Source organism: Adiantum capillus-veneris, chromosome 8, assembly GCF_014529385.1.
Source record: "Adiantum capillus-veneris isolate H3 chromosome 8, ASM1452938v2, whole genome shotgun sequence".
NCBI classification, from domain to species: Eukaryota; Viridiplantae; Streptophyta; class Polypodiopsida; order Polypodiales; family Pteridaceae; genus Adiantum; species Adiantum capillus-veneris.
Window position 1 is genome coordinate 9,876,167 of NC_140938.1, and position 20,230 is coordinate 9,896,396.

At 44.1% G+C, this 20,230-nt stretch overlaps 1 protein-coding gene across 1 annotated transcript in view; it reads right to left on the reverse strand.

Annotated features, from left to right (window-relative positions):
* The window catches only part of LOC147451649 (AMSH-like ubiquitin thioesterase 1), a 53,230-nt gene extending 35,938 nt beyond the window's left edge, over positions 1–17,292 (reverse strand). Inside the window, exons 1-2 of the mRNA XM_086517564.1 lie at positions 17,078–17,292; positions 4,170–4,234 (exon numbers count right to left, since the gene is read on the reverse strand). Coding sequence (XP_086373690.1) covers positions 4,170–4,234; positions 17,078–17,194 — 182 coding nt within the window. The 5' untranslated portion in view covers positions 17,195–17,292. The remainder of the gene's footprint in view (positions 1–4,169; positions 4,235–17,077) is intronic.
* Between the last annotated feature and the right edge of the window lie 2,938 nt (positions 17,293–20,230).

Consider the following 20,230-nt stretch of genomic DNA (forward strand, 5'->3'; position numbering starts at 1 on the left):
CGGATAAAGGACAGCCCGACAAGAACCAGTTTGAAGCATTCAGTTTTCAGCCATAGTCTAGTCCTCATCGTCCACACCGTCGACATCGACATAGCAAGCATTGTAGACTCATTGCATCAGCCATTGTAACAGATTGTGCAATCAATAGTAGACCACTCTCGCCATCGAGAGTGGGGCCCTTGGAGGAGGGTTTTACAACTCCTTGGTGTTGTATCCTCTTCTCTCTCTCTCTCTCTCTCTCTCTCTCTCTCTCTCTCTCTCTCTCTCTCTCTCTCAATCTCATGCACCTTCATTCACAGTGTCCATTCACTTTGTTTGTATCCACTGCATTTTCTCACTAAAGGCACGGAAGGCTCTCCCTTCCATAAGTAAAAGGAACCTTGAGCACAGTTCGGAGCACTCATCTTGAGCAAAGTTCAACATTCACTTCCGCTGCACCTTACATTGGTATCAGAACTTTGGCAGTGTTCTGTATCATTCAAGGAAAGAACCACAAGAACTACGGAATTTTTTTTGCTTGTTGCGGTCGCACGTAACCCAAGTCCACTTGGGCGTGTCAATTCCTAATCGTGTTTTTGAAGAGTGACAAAAAACCCAAGAAAGAAGGGCTTGTCCAGCCTCCTCTTGTTTCTCTTTTCACTCATTGAGAGCGGACCGTGCACTTAGCGGCCGGCCAATCGACGTGAGGTGGGAGAAAGCAACCTTGGTGTGAGCGCAAGGCCGCCAAGGGGTGCGCCCGCGGAAAAGAGAAGAGCTCAGGTGAAGAGAAGATCCTTCTCTAACACAGATTGCAAGCTAAAAAAGAACCTCCAGAACCTCAAGACCCTCAAGAACCTCATTACTCAAGACCCTCAAGAACCCAAGAACCACAAGCACCCAAGTCCAGCCTCCCCTTGTTTCTCTTTTCACTCATTGAGAGCTGACCGTGCACTTAGCCGCCGGCCAATCAACATGAGGTGGGAGAAAGCAACCTTGGTGTGAGCGCAAGGCCGCCAAGGGGTGCGCCCGCAAAAAAGAGAAGAGCTCGAGTGAAGAGAAGATCCTTCTCTAACACAAATTGCAAGCTAAAGAAGAACCTCCAGAACCTCAAGACCCTCAAGAACCTCAAGAACTCAAGACCCTCAAGAACCCAAGAACCACAAGCACCCACGTTCCTCGTGAACCTAAGAACCCAAGACTTCAGTGAATTGTCATCACCCAACGCAGAATGGATACTTCGCATGGAGGTGGTGAGCATGGGAGTGGCGAAGAAGAGTTTTCTCCACCAGGAGGTTTTTCCGACCCTCCCCCTTCCCCATCTACGCAAAGGATTGCACTAACTCCTATGGAAGCATTCGACAAGATGATGATGGACAGGAAGAGGGAACTCCAAGAAGATAGTCAAGGTGGCTCTAATTACAACAAGCTTTGGAAACTTGATGGAGAAACCTATAAGAGCAAGCAGAGAGAAGAGCAACACATACACCTGGATAAATCCCGTATAAGCCCAAATTTACCGTTCAAGGAAAGTGCAAGATATAGGCTCATGGGAGTCATCCACAAGACAAAAAAACCATCGGCTCCATCATGCCGAGTATTAACTAAATACTGCAATATCCCTACTAACATCGTCAATGCCCAATAGTGGGTGTACTAATATATGCACGCAAACACACACACACACACACACACACACACACACACGAGCATAGATCAATACAAAGATCTGCGATTGAGTTTCTGTCATAACTCTAGAGATGCAAGGCATACCCAACCATAACGAAGCCTAGTAACCAAAAGAGAATTAAGTAGAAAAAACTAGTACAAAAACAAGGTAGTTGATAGATCATAAGCACCACACAGGATAGAAAGAATTAACACAATATCAAATGGTCATAACTCAGACAAAAACTTCACGAGTGTAAAGTTTGTATGTTCGCTATACGACTAAAAAATATGCCTAGATGAATCCAGGATAAGCCCAAAGTCAGCTTTAAAGGAAAGTGCAAGGTATAGATCCATGGCAGTCATCCACAAGACAAAACAAGGAACACAATGAAAAACGAAAAAATAAAGAAAACAATCAAATCAGACAGAAAAAATTCTCAAAAAACAAACTTCCACCCACACCGATGCACCCACACACGCGTCAGTTTATAGAGCAACGAAAAAAAAAGCACGCAAAAACCAAACTCAACACACACGCAAATATAAACCAATGCAAGGGGATGCAAGCTGAAAGAAACCAAAAACAAAGCAATGCAAGAACAAACAAGCAAACAAAGAAAAGCAAACCCAACCTTCGGCCTATACCAGGATAATAGCCAAGTTGAGAAACTTTTGCACCTCCACGAAGACCAGCAAACACGACTTGATGTAGGGCTCTTTGCTTGCAAGGTTCACTCCATCCTAACTGAAGCAAGACTAGGGAACCCCTCTTAAGTGGTTTTCTCTACACTGCACAAAGGAGCCATCCACGCAACCTAATACTCTTGATGAGCATGAGGTAGGACCAAAAGCAGTTGGCGGCTGAAAATTGAGGCGGCAAAAAACTAAGGTGGGAAGCAAGGGCAAACCAAGCTTGTCACCCACTGCACAAATCTCATGAAGACTCCCAGCGGGAGGACAAGGCGAGAAGAGGATGCAGCACGATTGGGAAGGGAAAGGGGAGGATGTAATGGTAGCAGCAAGGGCTAGGGGAAGAGGCAACATGCAGAACACAACCAGCAGTGTATGCAGGTGTTGGCGGCAACAGCAGGTGACCACGCCGTGCAGGCAAATCTTCCACACACTTTTTGTAAGCCTTGAACTTATACAGCCCATGAAAAAAGTGCCAGATGCCACAATAGTATCAGCAACACTCAGATCATGCACAATACATCTGCCATCCAGAAACTTGACTACAAAACCAAGTTTTAAAAGTGCAAATTCAAGCAAAAGGTCCTTGATCCCAAGTACATATAAAGCATCCAAAAAGGTGAAAGAACTGCCATCTGCAGCAATAATCCACAAACTTTCCAACTCCCTTAATTGGATAAGAGCCATTGTTGGAACACGTGACCATATTCCCGTTAGGAACAGTCTATAGAGAAGTGAAAAAAAAATCAGGATGAGACTTTGATAGTACTCCATGCATCATGAACAGATGGGTCGTATTGACACAACACGTTAAAAACCCATTCTACATCCTGCACAATATTTTCCGAATCTACATTTGAAGAAGTGTCTGCAATGGCTGCATTTGCCCGTTTCTTACGAGCCTCTTTAGGCTTATGCTTAGGACATAGCTTGATGAGATATCATTTTCCCTACAATACGTAGACCTATTGATGTTTGAAGAAGTGCGAGGACAAGCCTGCTACGTGCAAAAGCATTGGAGGTGCTGTGCGACCACAAATGCCTATTCAACACCACGGTGCTAAGCCCTGTTTTTTCTCAACCGAGTCCTTGGAGCAATACAAAGACAAGACCATCAAACTTCACATCATCAAGTCTATTCTTTGTCACAAGCCTAAATGTGGAGGCAAAAGTCTGATAAGAATCTGGCAAAGCATCAAGAACTGTCTACAAAAGAAAACTGTCAGGAACGACCTCACCAATGGCAATTAACTACTCATTGAAATCTTTAATCTCCGCAAGAAATACATCCATATCATCCACCTCGTGCGTAACGTTGGACTATAGCTCCTTACACAAGCAAGCAAATTTTGCCAAGTTACGACCTGCATACAAAGAAGCCCATCTATCCCAAGTTTGTTTTGCTTGTTTAGAGGTAAACACAAAGGATTGTGATAATGTCATTGCTTGAACGGCCTCTTCTATGAAGTCGTCTACCTCTCCATAGAGTAGTACATCCAAAACATACTTTTTATACTTCTCCACCCCCAGTTCAGTTTATCAAAGGATTGTGATAGTGTCATTGCTCGAACGGCCTCTTCTATGAAGTCGTCTACCTCTCCATAGAGTAGTACATCCAAAACAAAAAAAAAATTACTTCTCCATCCCTTTATCCAAGCATGTTAGGTGCATTTGATTACCACAAAAAACTTGTCGTTGATCGAAGAACATATGAAAACAGTAATTAAATCCATGATGCTGAACTTAATTCGAAACCCCAAGCCACATAGAATTCTACACAGGCCTGCCATTCCATTCATATGAACAACTAGCATTCCAATAGAGCAACTTACCTGGAAAATCTAAGCAGTAGAACATAGAGTTCAATCAGATTTTTCTCCTCGCGATAGATGTGAGCCTATAAAAGTAAGGCGAATATGCATAAATGTTAGAGAGAGGGAAGACAGAAAAAAGGCACCAAAACAAAGATAGATAAATGAACCATGTGCAAATACACTCTGCATTTTGGCTTCTTGTATGTTGTATAATAACTTGCATCTAATATAAAAATGAACTTGCACTCTCCCTTGGAACTGACCTTTCTTTACTCAACAAAAGGTAACCTTTGCCAGGCAAAAGACAACATCATCCATGACGTGTGACTAAATGGTAGTATTAAAGCAACATTGCCTACAAGTAACTTGCAGCTTATTATTTACGATAATCAAAAAAGCATGCATTTCAACACATGATGCACACTAAACTGTCCAAGATGATAAATTACACATTCTTTGACATGGAACAAAAAAACTGACAATTACAAAAATATATGTAACTGATGTCATGGTGAGTTACATCTACATATAAGAAAGCGGGAGAATTACAGCATTGGATGAAGTGTAATCAAGACAAACTTATCAAATAAACTTAACATAGACCCACAGGCTACAGCACCTACTTCAAAAAGAAATATGCTTTTAGTTTGTTACGATACTGTATTTACAAGTAGATTCAAACACATGCAAGTTGCAACCAGATGATAATGTGGCATTCTGCTTATGTGGCAGATGATGACATGGTGCAACGATAATGTGGCAGCATGCTGCTGTGGTGGCAGATTGTGACAGGCATGCGAATGCCAAAGAACACCAAGGCTTCAAAAGAAAAGAGCAAACGCTGACTAAAAGGGAGTAAGTGTAAGAGTTGATTTGAGCTCAGTTCAAGGGACTTGCTTTTTGTATCCAGAAGTTGGAGTTCTGAGCCTACGTAGAGGGAGCAGGCAATAATCATCTCCGTTGTCTTCACTCCTATCATCACTAAGTGTGTGCGAGAGAGAGAGAGAGAGAGAGAGAGAGAGAGAGAGAGAGAGTTAGAGAGAGATACATAAGAGCTTGAGACACGAGATAGTAGATACATTACATTTAGAGGCTAGAGCTTGTGGCAAGCTTGTGCATTGTCACTTGTGAAGAGGGGGGGGGGGGGGGGGGGGGGGGGGGGGGGGGGGGGGGGGGGGGGGGGGGGGGAAAATTCTCTCCCAAATTTTGCCCGTTCATGATTGTTGCCCTACCAGCCGTTCCGGTTAGGCCAGGCTGTCCAGAACGACCAGCCGTTCCAAGCAATCAATGAAGTGGAACATAACAAACTTCCCCCCTTCAGAACATTAATGTCCTCATCAATGAAGTGGGGATACTAGGCTTTTAAAGCTCTAACTGATTCCCCAGTAGCAAATCTTTCAGATTGACCCTTCCATTTAATTAAGTACTCGTCATAAGCTTTTTGGCGCCAATGACGGGTACGATGATCTAAAACAGCCTCGAATGTACTCAGTTTGCATATCTCGCCATACATTTTCCTCGATATACACAACAATGTCGGCGGCTGATAGGAAACACTGGACACTAACATCCGAAGGAAGAGCAAGTTTATAGGCAGCTTGGCTAATTTTCTTTGTGATCAAGAACGGACCACAATATCTAGCTAAAAGCTTATAATGCTTTCTAGTTTGCGTAGTCTCGGAATCTTTGGGTGTCTTCAGATAGACCCATTGTCCCATCTCTTGAGTCCTTGGAGATCTCTTTTGATTAGCATAAGTAGTAACTCGATCACGAGCCGTCCTTATACTATCTTTACCTAATTCAAGCATTTCTTGATATCATACAAGAAATCACGAGCTATCAATCCTTGACTTTCTCTAAGCCAACAGCAATAGGGGATTTAGGCTCGAATCCATACATCAGCATGAACGGGCTAAATCCGGTAGCAGAATGCTTGCTACTATTATAGGCAAACTCTAATTGTGGAAGATACTTTTCCCAATAAGACTGCCAGTGAGAGACATAAGCTCTCAACATGTCCTCCAACGTCTGATTCATCTTTTCAATTTGTCTAGGAGCAGCAACTTTAGAGTAATCCTTGATACATTTGCAAAGAAATCCTGTAAAGCTTAAAAAGGACTTTGCTTGGCACACATTCTTCAGAATGGGCCAATTTCGCACTTGATCCAATTTTTCAGGGTCGACACAAATGCGAGTAATGATATGATCAAATACAAAAGCTCTTCTTTAAAGAATTCGCACTTAGAAGCCTTACCATAAAGCTTCTAAGTTCTCGATACCTCGAGAACAACATGTATATGCGCCAAATGCTTGGACAAACTCCGGCTGTAAATCAAGATGTCATCGAGAAATACAACAAAGTTGCCTAGAAACGGCCTCAACAGATCATTCATCATCTGCTGAAACGTAGCGGGATCGTTGGTCAAACTAAAAGGCAAGACCAAAAATTCATAGTGACATAACACGTATGGAAGCCTGTTCTGGAAGCATCTTCCAGTTTGATTCGTATATGATGATAGCCTCATCGTAGGTCTATCTTCGTAAAATACAACGCTCCATGGAATCGATCTATCAAATCGTCCATACGGGAGCAGATACTTATTCTTGAAAGTGAGCTTATTCAACCCCTTGTAATCCATGCAAAAGCGCATGGTGTTATCCTTCTCTCAAGAAAGTAACACGGGCGCTCCCCATGGGGATTTACTTGGCCGAACAAAACCCCTGTCGAGATAATCCTTCATCCGTCGCTGAATCTCGTCCTCCTCGATTTTACTAAACCGATATGGTTGCTTCAAAAAAGCCTGACTACCAGCCAGCAACTCAATGGCATGATCTACTCTTCTTTAAGGCGGCAAGCCATGAGGTAGATCATCAAGGAAAACATCCTTGGAATCGGTCATGATTTCTTGGATAAGGTTGGATTTGTCGGAATCCCGAAGTTCAAAAGAAGAACATGAAACATTTTTACGAAATTCAGTGACAGAAGTATAAAGCACTAATGAATCAAACAAAGCAAATGGTACACATGATAAAATCAACATCAGAAGACTTTGTATCTTTAAACATTTCCAAAGCAGTAACAATTGGTATTGCAAAACCATTATTTACAGAAATCTCATTACAAAGTGAAACGAATACATGAGGCATGTCCTATTTAACAAAAACAAGAGAGTGATGTAGACAGTCTATATACAACGTGTCTTGTATATCATAAAGTCATGGAATTCCTAAAATAACATCTCCTCTGTCCAGGTGCATGATGTGGAAATCCAGGTACTCTTTGTGGTCAGCTAGCTCCAGCATCTTGTCAGGAACCATTTGATTCCATCCATCTGTATCCTCGCCACGAGCCATCTTCACGCGATACTCATGGGCAATATTCCGAGTTTGCAGGCAGAGTTTTTGCACCAATTTTGCATCCACAAAATTGTGTGGCTTCCGAGTACGGTCACGTCGTGACCATTGATCTTCCCTAGAAAATGGAGAAGATTGTGCTTATCAAACCCTTTGGTGCTAAAAGTACAGTTAGTGCATGAACTATGCGCTAGGTGATGGATTTCAACCTGAATAACATCACACTTACCTGAGATCTCGTGAATTTAAACCAAAGGATGACCCTTCAATTTTTTGGACTTCTTCTTTGGGCAATTTTTGATTTGGTGGCCCATTTGGCCACAACCAAAGCAAGGCCCCTTCTCCACTACATCAGCAATAGCAACATTCTTGGCTTTCTTCTTCCTTGAGAAGGTCTCGACGACGATTTGGACCTTTGTTGGAATCGAGGTCGCTTCCTCGAAGTGCCCTCGCCGGATTGGTGGTTTGAATTTCTTTTCTTCTCATAATTCGTCCCATTTATCAAATGGAACGTCCTCGCCTTTGCCACTGCATCCTCGACGTCAGTCAGGGCTTTGTCTTTGATCAAGGCCCAACGATAGTCTTCATGCAAACCAAGCAGGTACATGTGCACAGCATACGAGGAATCCACCTTGCAGAAAGTGAGCGCTTGTTTGAAAGTTGTCGTATATTTATCAAAAGACAGAGTTTTCATCGAAAGACTTTGCAATTTTGCATAAGCTTTCAAAGGGTACATTTTGGCGAAGTCTTTCTTGAACTTCACACAGAAATCAGCCCACGTCATAGACTTTTATGTGATGTCGTGCCAATAGGTAAGCGCCTTACTACGCGGATAGAGAGAAATCGTATGAATCCTCCGTTCATCATGCTCCCCATGGAGATCAAAATATGTGGTCCACTTATGAAGCAAATTATTTACAACTAGTTCCATAGACTCGTTCTCTTCCACTAAAAAATTTAGTAGTTTTGTACGAAATCATGGCAGTAGGACCACTCTGTGAGCACCCAAAAGCAGCAATCTGCATCCGCAATTGCTAGAGATGGGTATCGTTCTTGGAAATACGCACAGTCATCGACTGAGCCGTATTTTCGAAAGCGGAAAGACGGGCGTTAAACCCTATGGCGGCTTTCTTGCGAAGACATTCATATCTTATTAGAGGAAGTGGGAGTGAGCGAGTGTACCAATCCTCATTGATTGTCGTTGGTTTTAGGAGTTGTAGATTAATTGAATGGAGGATTCTAATCTCCCATTCTAGTGCCTTTTTCCAATGCTCTTCCTCTGTACCTACAATCTGTCCTTTCATTTCTATGATGGCCTATTCTCTTAAGCGGTGCAGCTAGAGTTTCAAGCATCGCAAGCTCGTTTGTACCCTCTCCAATTGTCTTTAGAGTTGTACTTGTGATCAAGGCTCTCAATGTACATCCAAGTTGGAAGAATCCATAGCGAAATCCAGTGAAAACTGGAAATTTTGCGTAAAAACGGGCCTTCTCTACACTTTTCGATCGCAAAAAGTCGAACTCTCAGGAGCTCTACGAGTCGGCGCGAGCGTCCGGGAGTAAGCAGGTGATGGCAGGAGCGTGTGAGCGCGAGCAGATGGGAGAGAGGAGCAGGAGGCTTGAAAATGAATTCTCTGCAGACTTTTGAAGGTTTTGTAAGTAATTTTTTGATAACTTGCACATTTTAGACCTTGTTTTTGAAAAAGTCCTTGGCCACTTTGAAATAACGGGCCACCTCTTTTCAAAAAAATCAACGCAAGTTGAAGCCCATAGCGTAGGAAAAAAAATCGAATGCAAGTCTTTTATTTCTTCTTGGCTGACTTGAGAGTATGAACGCGATATACGAACTGCTTGGAACATCTTCGGATGACCAAGAAGGGTACAGTGGACGCTTATTGCGAGAGATTCTGGAGCTCTTTTCTACCCACCTCTTCATTTAAGAAGATCTCGTTCAAGGAACAGATTGAGCGGTTTACCTTGGGTCTTCCTACAGAGATCCGAGATCACTGCTTGGAACAAAAGTCAGCTTCCATTCAGGAGTTGATGAGTCATGCGAAACGGAGTTTTGCCATTCACTCAGGCAGTTTGACCTACCCCACCGATGAGATCACGACACAAAGAGCCGAACAGACTTCGACAAATGAAAGTAGAAAGAGGAAGAGCAACCCAGAAAAGAAGGATGCACGACCCAAGCTCACTCGTCAGGAGAGAGCTCGCTACATCGGGGAAGGGAACTAGGAAGTGCTTTGGATGCGGGGAAACTGGACATATCTCCGCAAAGTGCCCTAAAAAGGCACAGAGAGAACAGAACGACAAGGACGACGAAAGGCCTGAGAGTTCGAGAGCAGCTGAGGAACGTGGAAGAAAAGGCAAGATGAAAACAGGACTGGCTCCAGATTGCATGGGTACCGATCCCAGCACGATGGACGAGAGTACAGAACTTTGTCGAGCTTGGGACAAAGTGAAAGACCAAGAAGCCCTGATCTTCTTTGATGGAGGAGCCAAGGCCAACTTCATTTCACCGGAATTGGCGGCGCGGCTCGAGATCGCTCCCGAATCGAATGGGACCACTTGCGGAGGCAGTTCTAGCAGCACCTGGCAAGGACGTAGCCATTACACATGTCATTGGCAAACTTCGGTTGCATTGTCAGGGGTATTTGGGGCATGAGGACTTTTACATAATGCCTTTGGAAGGTTGTGATGTCCTCTTGGAAATTCCCTGGTACCACAAGAACAACGCCGTGGTCGACTATCGGGCGAGGAAAGCGACATTGACCACAGAGAAGGGCAGAACCATTGTACTTGATATTAAACTTAAGGGTGAGTCTGTCCCTATTGTATCGGCTTCGGCCATTTCAAAGTTAATGAAATCCAGTCTGTTTGCTTACTCAATCTTTTTGAAAGAGTTCAGTGATGAGGATAGGACAAACATGTCTGAACTTGATAAAGAAAGCCAAGATTTCCTCCACTCTCATGCCAATTGCTTCTCAGAGGGCATGCCAGGCGAGTTACCACCCGCTCGTCCTGAAGATCATACCATTGATCTGATACCTGGAAGCACACCACCGAACCGGCCACCTTACCGTGTGAGTCGAGCCCAGAACGAAGAGATTATGAACCGAGTGAAAGACCTCTTGGAAAAGGGTCTTGTCCAACCTAGTACTTCACTGTATTGCTCTCCAGTGTTGTTGGTTTTGAAGAAAGACGGATCTTGGAGAATGTGCATCGATTATAGAGCTCTCAACAAAATCACCATCAAGAACAGATTTCCGATTCCTAGGATCGATGATATACTTGACTGACTTCAGGGATCCTCGTGCTTTAGCAGGATTGACTTGAAAAGTGGATATCATCAGATCCGAATCGTGCTGGGAGACATCTACAAGACAGCCTTTCGGACGACTTTTGGGTTATTTGAGTTTTTGGTGATGCCTTTTGGCCTAACCAATGCTCCTGCGACATTTAACCGGATGATGGACAGGATTTTTCGAGAGTACAAGCTATTTGTTGGCACTTTCTTTGACGATATCATTGTTTTCTCCAAGGATGAGGTAGAACATAGAGATTATCTGCTTCAAGTCTTTCAAGCATTACGAGATCACAAGTTAGTGATTAACACGAAGAAAAATGAATTTTTCCTCCCAGAGATACACTTTTTGGGACACTGTCTCAGCAACGGGAGTGCAGATGGATCCGGCCAAGATAGAGACTATCCGTGATTGGCCCAATTTGAAGAATGTCCATGAAGTTAGAAGCTTCTTGGGACTGTATTCGTACTACAAGCGGTTCATTAGAAAGTTTGTAGAGGTTGCTTCCCCTTTGCATATCTTGACACAGAAAGGAGTCCCTTTCTCGTGGGGACCCACACAGATGATTGCCTTTCAGACTTTGAAAGAGAAATTGACTACAGAACTAGTTTTGACTTTGCCGGACTTGCAAAAGTCATTTGAAGTATATTGTGATGCTTGTGGTCGTAGTGTGGGTGCGGTCTTAATGCAAGAAGGCCATCTCATTGCTTACAAGAGCCGATTGTTCTCAAGGCCGGAATTGACAGCATAGATTTATGAGAAAGAGCTTTTGGTGATTATCCATGCTCTTACTCAGTGGCGGCATTACCTACTCGGAGCGGATTTTACTGTCTTTACGCTACTTATTGTCACAAAAGCAGCTACACCAGATGCGGTGGGCGAACATCTTGTCACAATTTCACTTCCACATTGTCCATGTACAAGGACAAAAGAATTTGGTGGTAGATGCTTTGTCTCGAAAGCCGTTGGTTCTAGCTATTTCCGCGATTCATCATAGGAGCTTCGAGGATATGGTCGACCAGTATGCCACAGATACAGACTTTGCAGACGTTTTCACACGGATACAGGATGCGGAGACAGTAGCGGGATTCGGGATGGCTACTTGATAAGGAAAACCATGTTGTGCGTTACACAGCCGTTGAGGGAAAAGGTTATGACCGAATGCCACTGTCTACCTTTTACGGGTCACCACGGCATTGCTACCACCTTGAAAGGGGTAGAGAGATATTTCTTTTGGCCGAGACTCAAGAGAGATGTGGACGAGTTTGCGCGCAGGTATTTGGTATGCCAGAAGGTCAAGTTTGACAGGCATAAAGCACAAGGACTGTTACAGCCTTTGCCCATACCCACCCGCCCCTGGGAAAGTATTGCAATGGAATTCATTTTTGATCTCCCGAGAACGCAGAGTGGTCACGATGGTATCTGGACTGTTATTGACAGATTTAGCAAGCAGGCTCATTTCATTCCAGTAAAGAAAACAGTCAAGCCGGATCACTTAGCGAGCCTGTTTGTGGCCCAGATTTTCAGATTACATGGCATGCCCAAGACGATTGTCTCCAACAGGGACCCCAGATTTACAAGTTTGTTTTGGAAGGCAATTTGAAAGAACATTGGCACGCGGTTGCAGTTCTCGTCATCTTTGCACCCGCAGACTAACGAGCAATCTGAGATTGCCAATTCAGTGGTTTTAGATTTATTGAAGTCTTACATCACAGATCAAAAGACTCAATGGGAAAGTATCTACCTTTGGTGGAATTTGCCTACAACACGATACACTCTTCTACGGGGAAAGCGCCATTTGAGATTGATGAAGGTGCTGCGAAGGTTCCACCCTTCCTAAGCACGAAAGATAAGATTTTTGAAGTTGATGAGTACACGCACGACTTAGACACGGCTTTGGCCAATTTCCGCGAGGCTTTGCAGAAATCTCAGGAAAGACAAAAAAAGGCAGCGGATCGCCATCGTCGCGATTTAAAATTGAAGGAGGATGATTGGGTGCTCTTACGTTTTGAGAAGGCACGCTTGAGAAAGAAGAAGGGAAAGGAGAGGCTTTTTCCAAAGCTTAGTATGCAGTACTACGGACCTTTCTAGATCTCCGAAAAGATCAATGATGTCTCCTTCTGACTGAAACTGCCTGACACTTGGAGGATTCACGATGCATTTCATGCGAGTCTCTTGAAACCTTTTAAAGGTGATGTGCCTATAGATGGGGAGCCTGATGAGCAACCCGAAGTGGAAGAAAACGAGGAGATCCTTGTTCCTGAACAGATTTTGGTACATAAGGACACAGAGAATAAGAGTAAAGTAAGAAGGCGGTTCTTGGTTAAATTCAAGAACTATCCTGCATTGGATGCGAAGTGGATGGAGGAGGAGGACCTAGCAGATACTCCTCAGATTGTGAAACTTTACCTTGAAGCTTTTGGTTTAGCATAGTCTACTCCAAATGGAACCCCGAATTCAGCTTGGCCGAAGATCTGGTATAGTGGGTTGCACAAGAGGGAGTTACTCCGCTCCTTTGTCAACAGATGCCTTGATTTTAGAATACTAGAGTCATTGATGTCTCTTTGAGCTTCAGGGATACTGAGAGCTGACAGTATTCTGCTGTATGACTTTATGAAATGAATTCCGGAAAAATATGAAACTGATTTGTTCTGGACTTGTTTTTAAGTGCGGGGACTGATAGACGAAATGACTGCAACATTTTGATCTAAATGATCTCGAAAAGACATGGTTGCAATAGGGGTTAGTCAATCGGGCATCTATGAGATCCTGAGTGGATCTAGATGCGATTGCTAACTGCATTGCCGATAAATCATGGTCTAAGATCCGAATGAATGTTGAATGTGGTTTGTCATGTGATGTCCTATGATGTCTAGTGATCCGAATGAATGTTGAATGTGGTTTGTCATGTGATGTCCTGTGATGTCTAGTGATGTCCTGTGATGTCTAGTTTCTGCTCAATGACTTTATGAAATGGAATTCCGGAAAAATATGAAACTGATTTGTTCTTGACTTGTTTTTAAGTGCGGGAACTGATAGACGAAATGACTGCAACATTTTAATCTAAATGATCTCGAAAAGACATGGTTGCAATAGGGCTTAGTCAATCGGGCATCTATGAGATCCTAAGTGGATCTAGATGCGATTGCTAACTGCATTGCCGATAAATCATGGTCTAAGATCCGAATGAATGTTGAATGTGGTTTGTCATGTGATGTCCTGTGATCGTGTGATGTGATTGTCGATTGGTACATGTGCTAGATGTGTGTTCCTAGTGCATCGGTACTAACAGTCAGTGTCTGCTAAGACAGTTTATGGCCTCTGTCTGTTTTGCAGGCGTAATCGAGGGCGATTACAATGATTTCAAGAGGGGGGTATGTCACAAATTGGTGACATGGCGTGCCACAACACACACAAATACACTCTCTGCTAATGATGACGTGGCTGCCCATTACACACAAATGGTGACGTGGCTGGCTGCAGTACAGCAGTCCCCGCAATTCACGGAAAAACTGTCGTGTGGCTAGGCTGTACGGATTCCGCGATTTCAGGCGCATTTGGCGGGCAAAACCGGCGGTAGCTTTTGGGCATAGCTTTTTGCGTTGCTTTTGCTACGCAAGTTGATAAGAGAAAAGCTTTGCTTTATTTGTGGCAAAGCCTCTGAGAGAGAGAGAGCTTTATTTTTGAGAGGTTTTTAAAAACTTACAAGCTTTTGAGTTTTCCAGCTTTTGGGGATTTGCTCTTGGCATCCCTTGTAATCTCTTTAAATATGTGGGTAGGCCACTCACAACTCAGAGCATCTGGATGCAGAGTGAGTGTGAGCGCCTGCCCATACTCTTTGTATTTTGAACACAGATTAATACAAAAAGAAATACCGAAAGGGGCGCCAGTCTTTCGGGCCAATATCTCTAGGCACGGAACTCCGACGGGCCAGTGTCGAATCAATTGTGAACTGTGAACTGTTTAAAGTGATTATTTGTGGTGTCGTGACAAATTCTCGACTTGGAGTGTCCAAGTCGGTTACAATAGTGGCCAGCCACACAGACCAAGTTCACACTACGTCCGCCCCAACACAGTGCGTCCATCCCGACGGTGTCTTAGACCGGATCACCTCTCCTGTGAGTGAGACATAACACCTAGGCCAAGATCGACTTTCAAGGTGGATGGTGGATCCACGAAGCGTGTTCACTTCGAGGACAACCCACCCCAATTCTTCTTCGTCTTCATCTTTAGAGAGTTCAGACAATTCCTCTTCCTCTAATTCCAACTAGGATGAGGAGAGGCGATAGAAACGAAGAAAGACCAAGAAAAGCAATAAAAGCAGATCCAAGATGAAATCTAGAAAGTAAAAAAAGCAATCAAGCAATTCAAAGGAGGACATCTCGTCCTCTTCAGACAATTCGGACAGTGATTCCCATACTTTCGCTGCCATCTATGGTTTAAGCAAAACCACCTTATGATTTGGCAAAGAAGAAAAAGAAGACCAAAGAGTTCAAGGATGGGGTCAAGCCATACAGTTCTACGCTTATTCAAGCTTCAAGGATGCCCATCAAGCTCTTGCTATATGCAACAGTTTGGCACCGCTTTCTGTAGGTAACTTCTCACAAGCCTTCAAGGCGGTATCTTTTCTTAAAAGCAACGCTCAAACATGGTGGTCGACCCTGCTCTTGTACAAGAAAGCTCCAAAAACGTGGATAAAGTTCAAGAAACCGTTAACTTCAGCATGGTTAACCGAGCAGTATGAACTGGACATGATCACAGCTTGGAACCATCTGAGGATGCGGAAAGATGATACCTTGGCTACATATTGTCAACGAGTTTGGGATACCTTTTTGCCAGATGCTTCTTTCCGGAAGGTCCCTTTCCTGGAGCAGATAGAGTGGTTCTATTGCGATTTACCAAAAGAGATATGGCGATATTGTTTGAAGTGGCAAATTAATGTTAGAATAGGCCTTGTACAAGCATACCTTTTTGAGCTAATTGGGCTCATGGCCGACTCGACTGAGAATAGACCTTTTCTTTTACAACTTAGGCAATAACAGGTTGCCTCAGAAGATCTTATACCTCAATAGTCCAATAGTAATTCAACCTCTTGGCTCTTGAGCAACAAAGTATCTCCCCCAAAAAAAACTTAGGAAACACATCCACGTTCTTAAACACATGCACAGCAAACAATACAATGAAAGCCCACACCTAATTGAGACACATTATAATGCTTTCTTATACCTTCAATGATGGATTTACTATAAAAAATGTCTACCAGTGAAGAAATCGAGTAGAGGTCCATACTCCAAATGATGACACACTATTGTAGTCATTTCTTCCTTCAATGATCCACTGCCCCTTACAAAGTTTTGTCTTGCAACCCTCTCTTAATTCAAGGTCATGGTCAGTCGTTCACCTCAAGCAATCAGACATTTCCATGTAAGACCTTGTATGAGCTAAAGTTCATGAATCATAATAATGGATAAAAAGTAAGAAGCACCCTCTCATATCAAGCATTCCTGGTTTATTATGTTGCCTCCACTCATGCTAATGTCCTTGTTAATAGTCTATTTTCCATGATACTCTTCATATCATAGCCAAGTTAACTATCATAGGGACACTCTTCCATCTTGAAAGGTGTTTAAATTATTTTCAATCAAAGTAGTCCCTTTTCAAACCTTACATCACCAATTTTGTTCCGAACCCAATGATCATGATCTGAGCTTGCAATGTCAAGCACACAAGATAAACCTCCCACATTACAGAATCAAGCTACCACCAAGTCCTTGTCACAAACCATTCTCTAATTCTGATGATTCATGCACCTTAAAATAACAACACCCCACAACGAAACACCATGCCTTTTATGTATCAAAAACTGTCGATAAGTTGCATTCAGGTGAATGCTGTCAGACCAGGCGTTGGGAAGAATGCAAGCACTATGTCAGGGACTGTACTGAAAAATGAAGAGCACATCCAGTATAACAAACAAGGAGGCAAGGTGTACATCTGTCAGATTCATGTACGTGCGATGTCTCCAAGATGGAATAAGCTTGAGGGGAAGGAAAAAAGAATGTGAATTTTTCAAAATTGAAGTGTTATAGACAGATCCAAGAAATGATTCCGTGCAATACTGTAATTAAACTACAAAATTATAGTGAGATCTTTACTTGCGAACCAGGAAGAGCCAAAAAGATGGTTTCGAGCCTTCAATGTGTCCATCAACGTGACACCCGAGAGAGAGAGAGAGAGAGAGAGAGAGAGAGAGAGAGAGAGAGAGACCTGCTTGAGAAGGTTGTCTGCAGCTCTGTAGTATTTTTTGAGGGGGAAGCGATTGTCGACGTCGAGCTTACGGGTGTTGGCGGCGATGCTGAAGCGACGAGTCGAAGGGCCTTTCATGGCGCATTCCGACACTCTTGCATCAACAGATCAAGGGAGAAGCTAAGTCCAAACGCCTGCTCTCTCAAAAGTGAATTTTTTCTTGAATTTCCTCAAATGGAAGTCAATCGCAGCACTTAATCTAATAATCACCTTTCAAATAAGACTGGGCGGAAATGCACACGGGCGTTTCAAAATGTTGTGGCTAAACTTAGTTCGTTGCAAGCATGCTTTCTCTTCCGTCGGGCCCGCCATAGCTCTTCCGACCCCCCCCCCCCCCCCCCCCCCGCCCCCCCCCCCCCCCTGCTCCCCCTCGAAAGATTGCACGTCTCTCTTAACATCTCTCTCTTTTTCACTCTGCCTCCTCCAAGGTTGTTCAAACGAGGCGGCGGCAGGGATCCCACCCTCTCCGAGCTATGGTGTGTGAACAAGCATTGGATTTACACACCATCACAAAGAATTTCGAGGGGAAAAGGTGAAAGTAATGTCTTTGCAGTCTAAACCCAGCCTTAGGCTAGATTCAGACTGCCCGACTACGCATGGCTTTTGCTGAGTTGGACCAATGGAAAGAGATGCCTTTGGAGAGGCCATTCACACTGCGCACAGAGTTGCTGCCCATGTTCTGAGGTGGCGTGTCCAAGTGATGGTGAGGGTGTTCTGGGCTGGAAGGCCGCCCATGGCTGAGAGACTTCCTTCTCAACCAATCGGGTGGAGAGAGAATCTGACACACCTCACCTTGGGTTCCAGCATGGCGGAAATGTTACACACACGGGCGTCAAAATGTTGTGGCTAAACTTGGTTCGTTGCAAGCATGCTTTCTCTTCCGTCGGGCCCGCCATAGCTCTTCTGACACCCCCCCCCCGGAAGATTGCACGCCTCTCTCAACATCTCCCTCTTTTTCACTCTGCCTCCTCCAAGGTCGCTCAGACGAGGGGGCGACAGGGTTGCAGCTCACGTTTCTTTTGTTGGGTTCGTTTGAACCCAGCCTAAGGTTGGGTTCAAACGGGCCGGCGGAAGAGAGAGGACATCCTTTGTGGCACGCGTGGATTGGGCAAAAAAAATCATGTTTCCTTTAGGACCCACCTTTGTTTGGGCCAGCATTGGATTTGCGCACCGTCTCAGAGAATTCCGAGTAAAAAAGGTGAAAGTACTGATGCAGTCTGTGTCATAAAATCTATTATCTAATATCCAACCAACCCAAATGATTCTCTCATATTAAACTGATCGCTTAATGTGGGAGAATAAACGGGAACAAGGGTTAAGATATAGACATGTGCTTATAGATCTATCTCAACACGGGGCCAATGGTAAAGGGGCCCAAATGAGAGATGGTCTATCAAAGAGCAAGGCTAACTAATGGAGCATAAGACCTTAGGGTTAGCTTCATTGAAGACCTCCAATAATGTGTGTAAAAGGCCTTTGACCTTAGGTAAGCTAGGGCTGAGCTTGAGGCGCGCAAACCCGACCCAGCTCGAGGTGCTTGTCCTGCTTGTCATGCTTGATGACTAAGGTGTTTGAGGTGCTTGATGATTGAGGTGCTTAATTATTGAGATGCTTGAGGTGCTTGACATGCTTGAGATGCTAGGGTTGCACTTAAGGTGAGAACCTAGCCCAAGCTTAAAGTGCTTAATGGCCAAGCTTGTGGTGGGAACTAGGCCTATGTATGAGGGGCTTGAGCTGTCAAAAAGTCAAATATTCAATCCCTACAAGGAGGGCGCAAGCCCTACATGAGGGGGGATGAGAGAGAACACCCACACACTTACACAAGGCATGCATGGTACAAAGAAAGCAAAAGGGACACTTGTCAAGTTCCTCCTCATGTTGCCCTCATGGTGTGCTTGAAGCCTATTGGTTGGCCACCCAAGGGGTCCAATAATAATTTAGGAGATTTAATTAAATGATTTAGCATTTATCTAACCCTCTCTCTCAAAGGGGAAAGGGGGACACTTGTCTCAAGGCTACCCTTGCTGCTTGTAATGCCTCCTGCTTGTGATTGGCTAGGCCTGGAGGGGTCCAATGAGCTTCAAGCATGAGCTACAAGGGGGGGTCGACCCAAGCAAGCTAGGGGGTATACTCACCCACACACACTCACAAACACTCTCATTGTGTGCTATGTAAGTGCAAGAGCTCCCTCTCCTTCTCCAAGCAAGTAGAGGTTGAGAGCCTACACCAACACTCTTGGATATGGAGTGCAAATCCAACCAAGAGCCATGCTTCAATGCTTAAGCTTGCCATCTCCTTCTTCTTCATTACTATGCTATTATGTATGCTAGCAACAAGAGTTATGATAAGTGAGGAACTAATTCTTTCTCCTACGAAATGTTTCTTCTTCCTCTTCCCTACCCTTTGTTACCATATACATGTGGTAGTGATGTGTGTGAACACACTAGGACCGTTGCGGCATTTACTCCCTCTTTAGGAGGTTTTTTTCCCCCGTGCATTGTATATACACCCATCACTCTAGGGCTATCTATCTTTCCATTGCACACTAAGTAACACACTCTCTATTGTGTGCCTTGAGCTTCCTTCGTCTTCTCCAAGCTGTCTTTGTTTCTCTGCAACCCTAATTCCAACAATTGGTATCAGAGCAGGTCACGTCCTCCCGGGCTTAGTCGCCAGCTGCTCCAGCACATGCCTGCTCACTTTCTCCGATTTCAATGAGCTTTGGCGAGCGTTCACAGGTCGACAAAAATTTTGCATAAACTCGAAGAGCTTGGTCTGCTCAAAATTTTGATTTGGGCTCATTTCGGCCTCTGTTTCCACTACAGGCAGTACTGCACAGGCTATTTCGTCATTTTGTGCATAATTTTTGTCAGTGCTGTTTTTTGCATAACAGGTGCCTTATAGTCTTCTACGGTTTGTGCTATATAGCACAGGTTGTTCCCGCTCCGTTTCTCCTATTTTCGGGCAGTTTTCACATCAGGTGCACCATTTATCGTGGCTGACAACAACAACACAGATGTGTTCAAGATGTTTGTTGCTGAGGACAGGTTGGATGGGGACAACTACCCCATGTGGGCTTATATGATGCAACATTATCTTGTGTCAAAGGGTGTC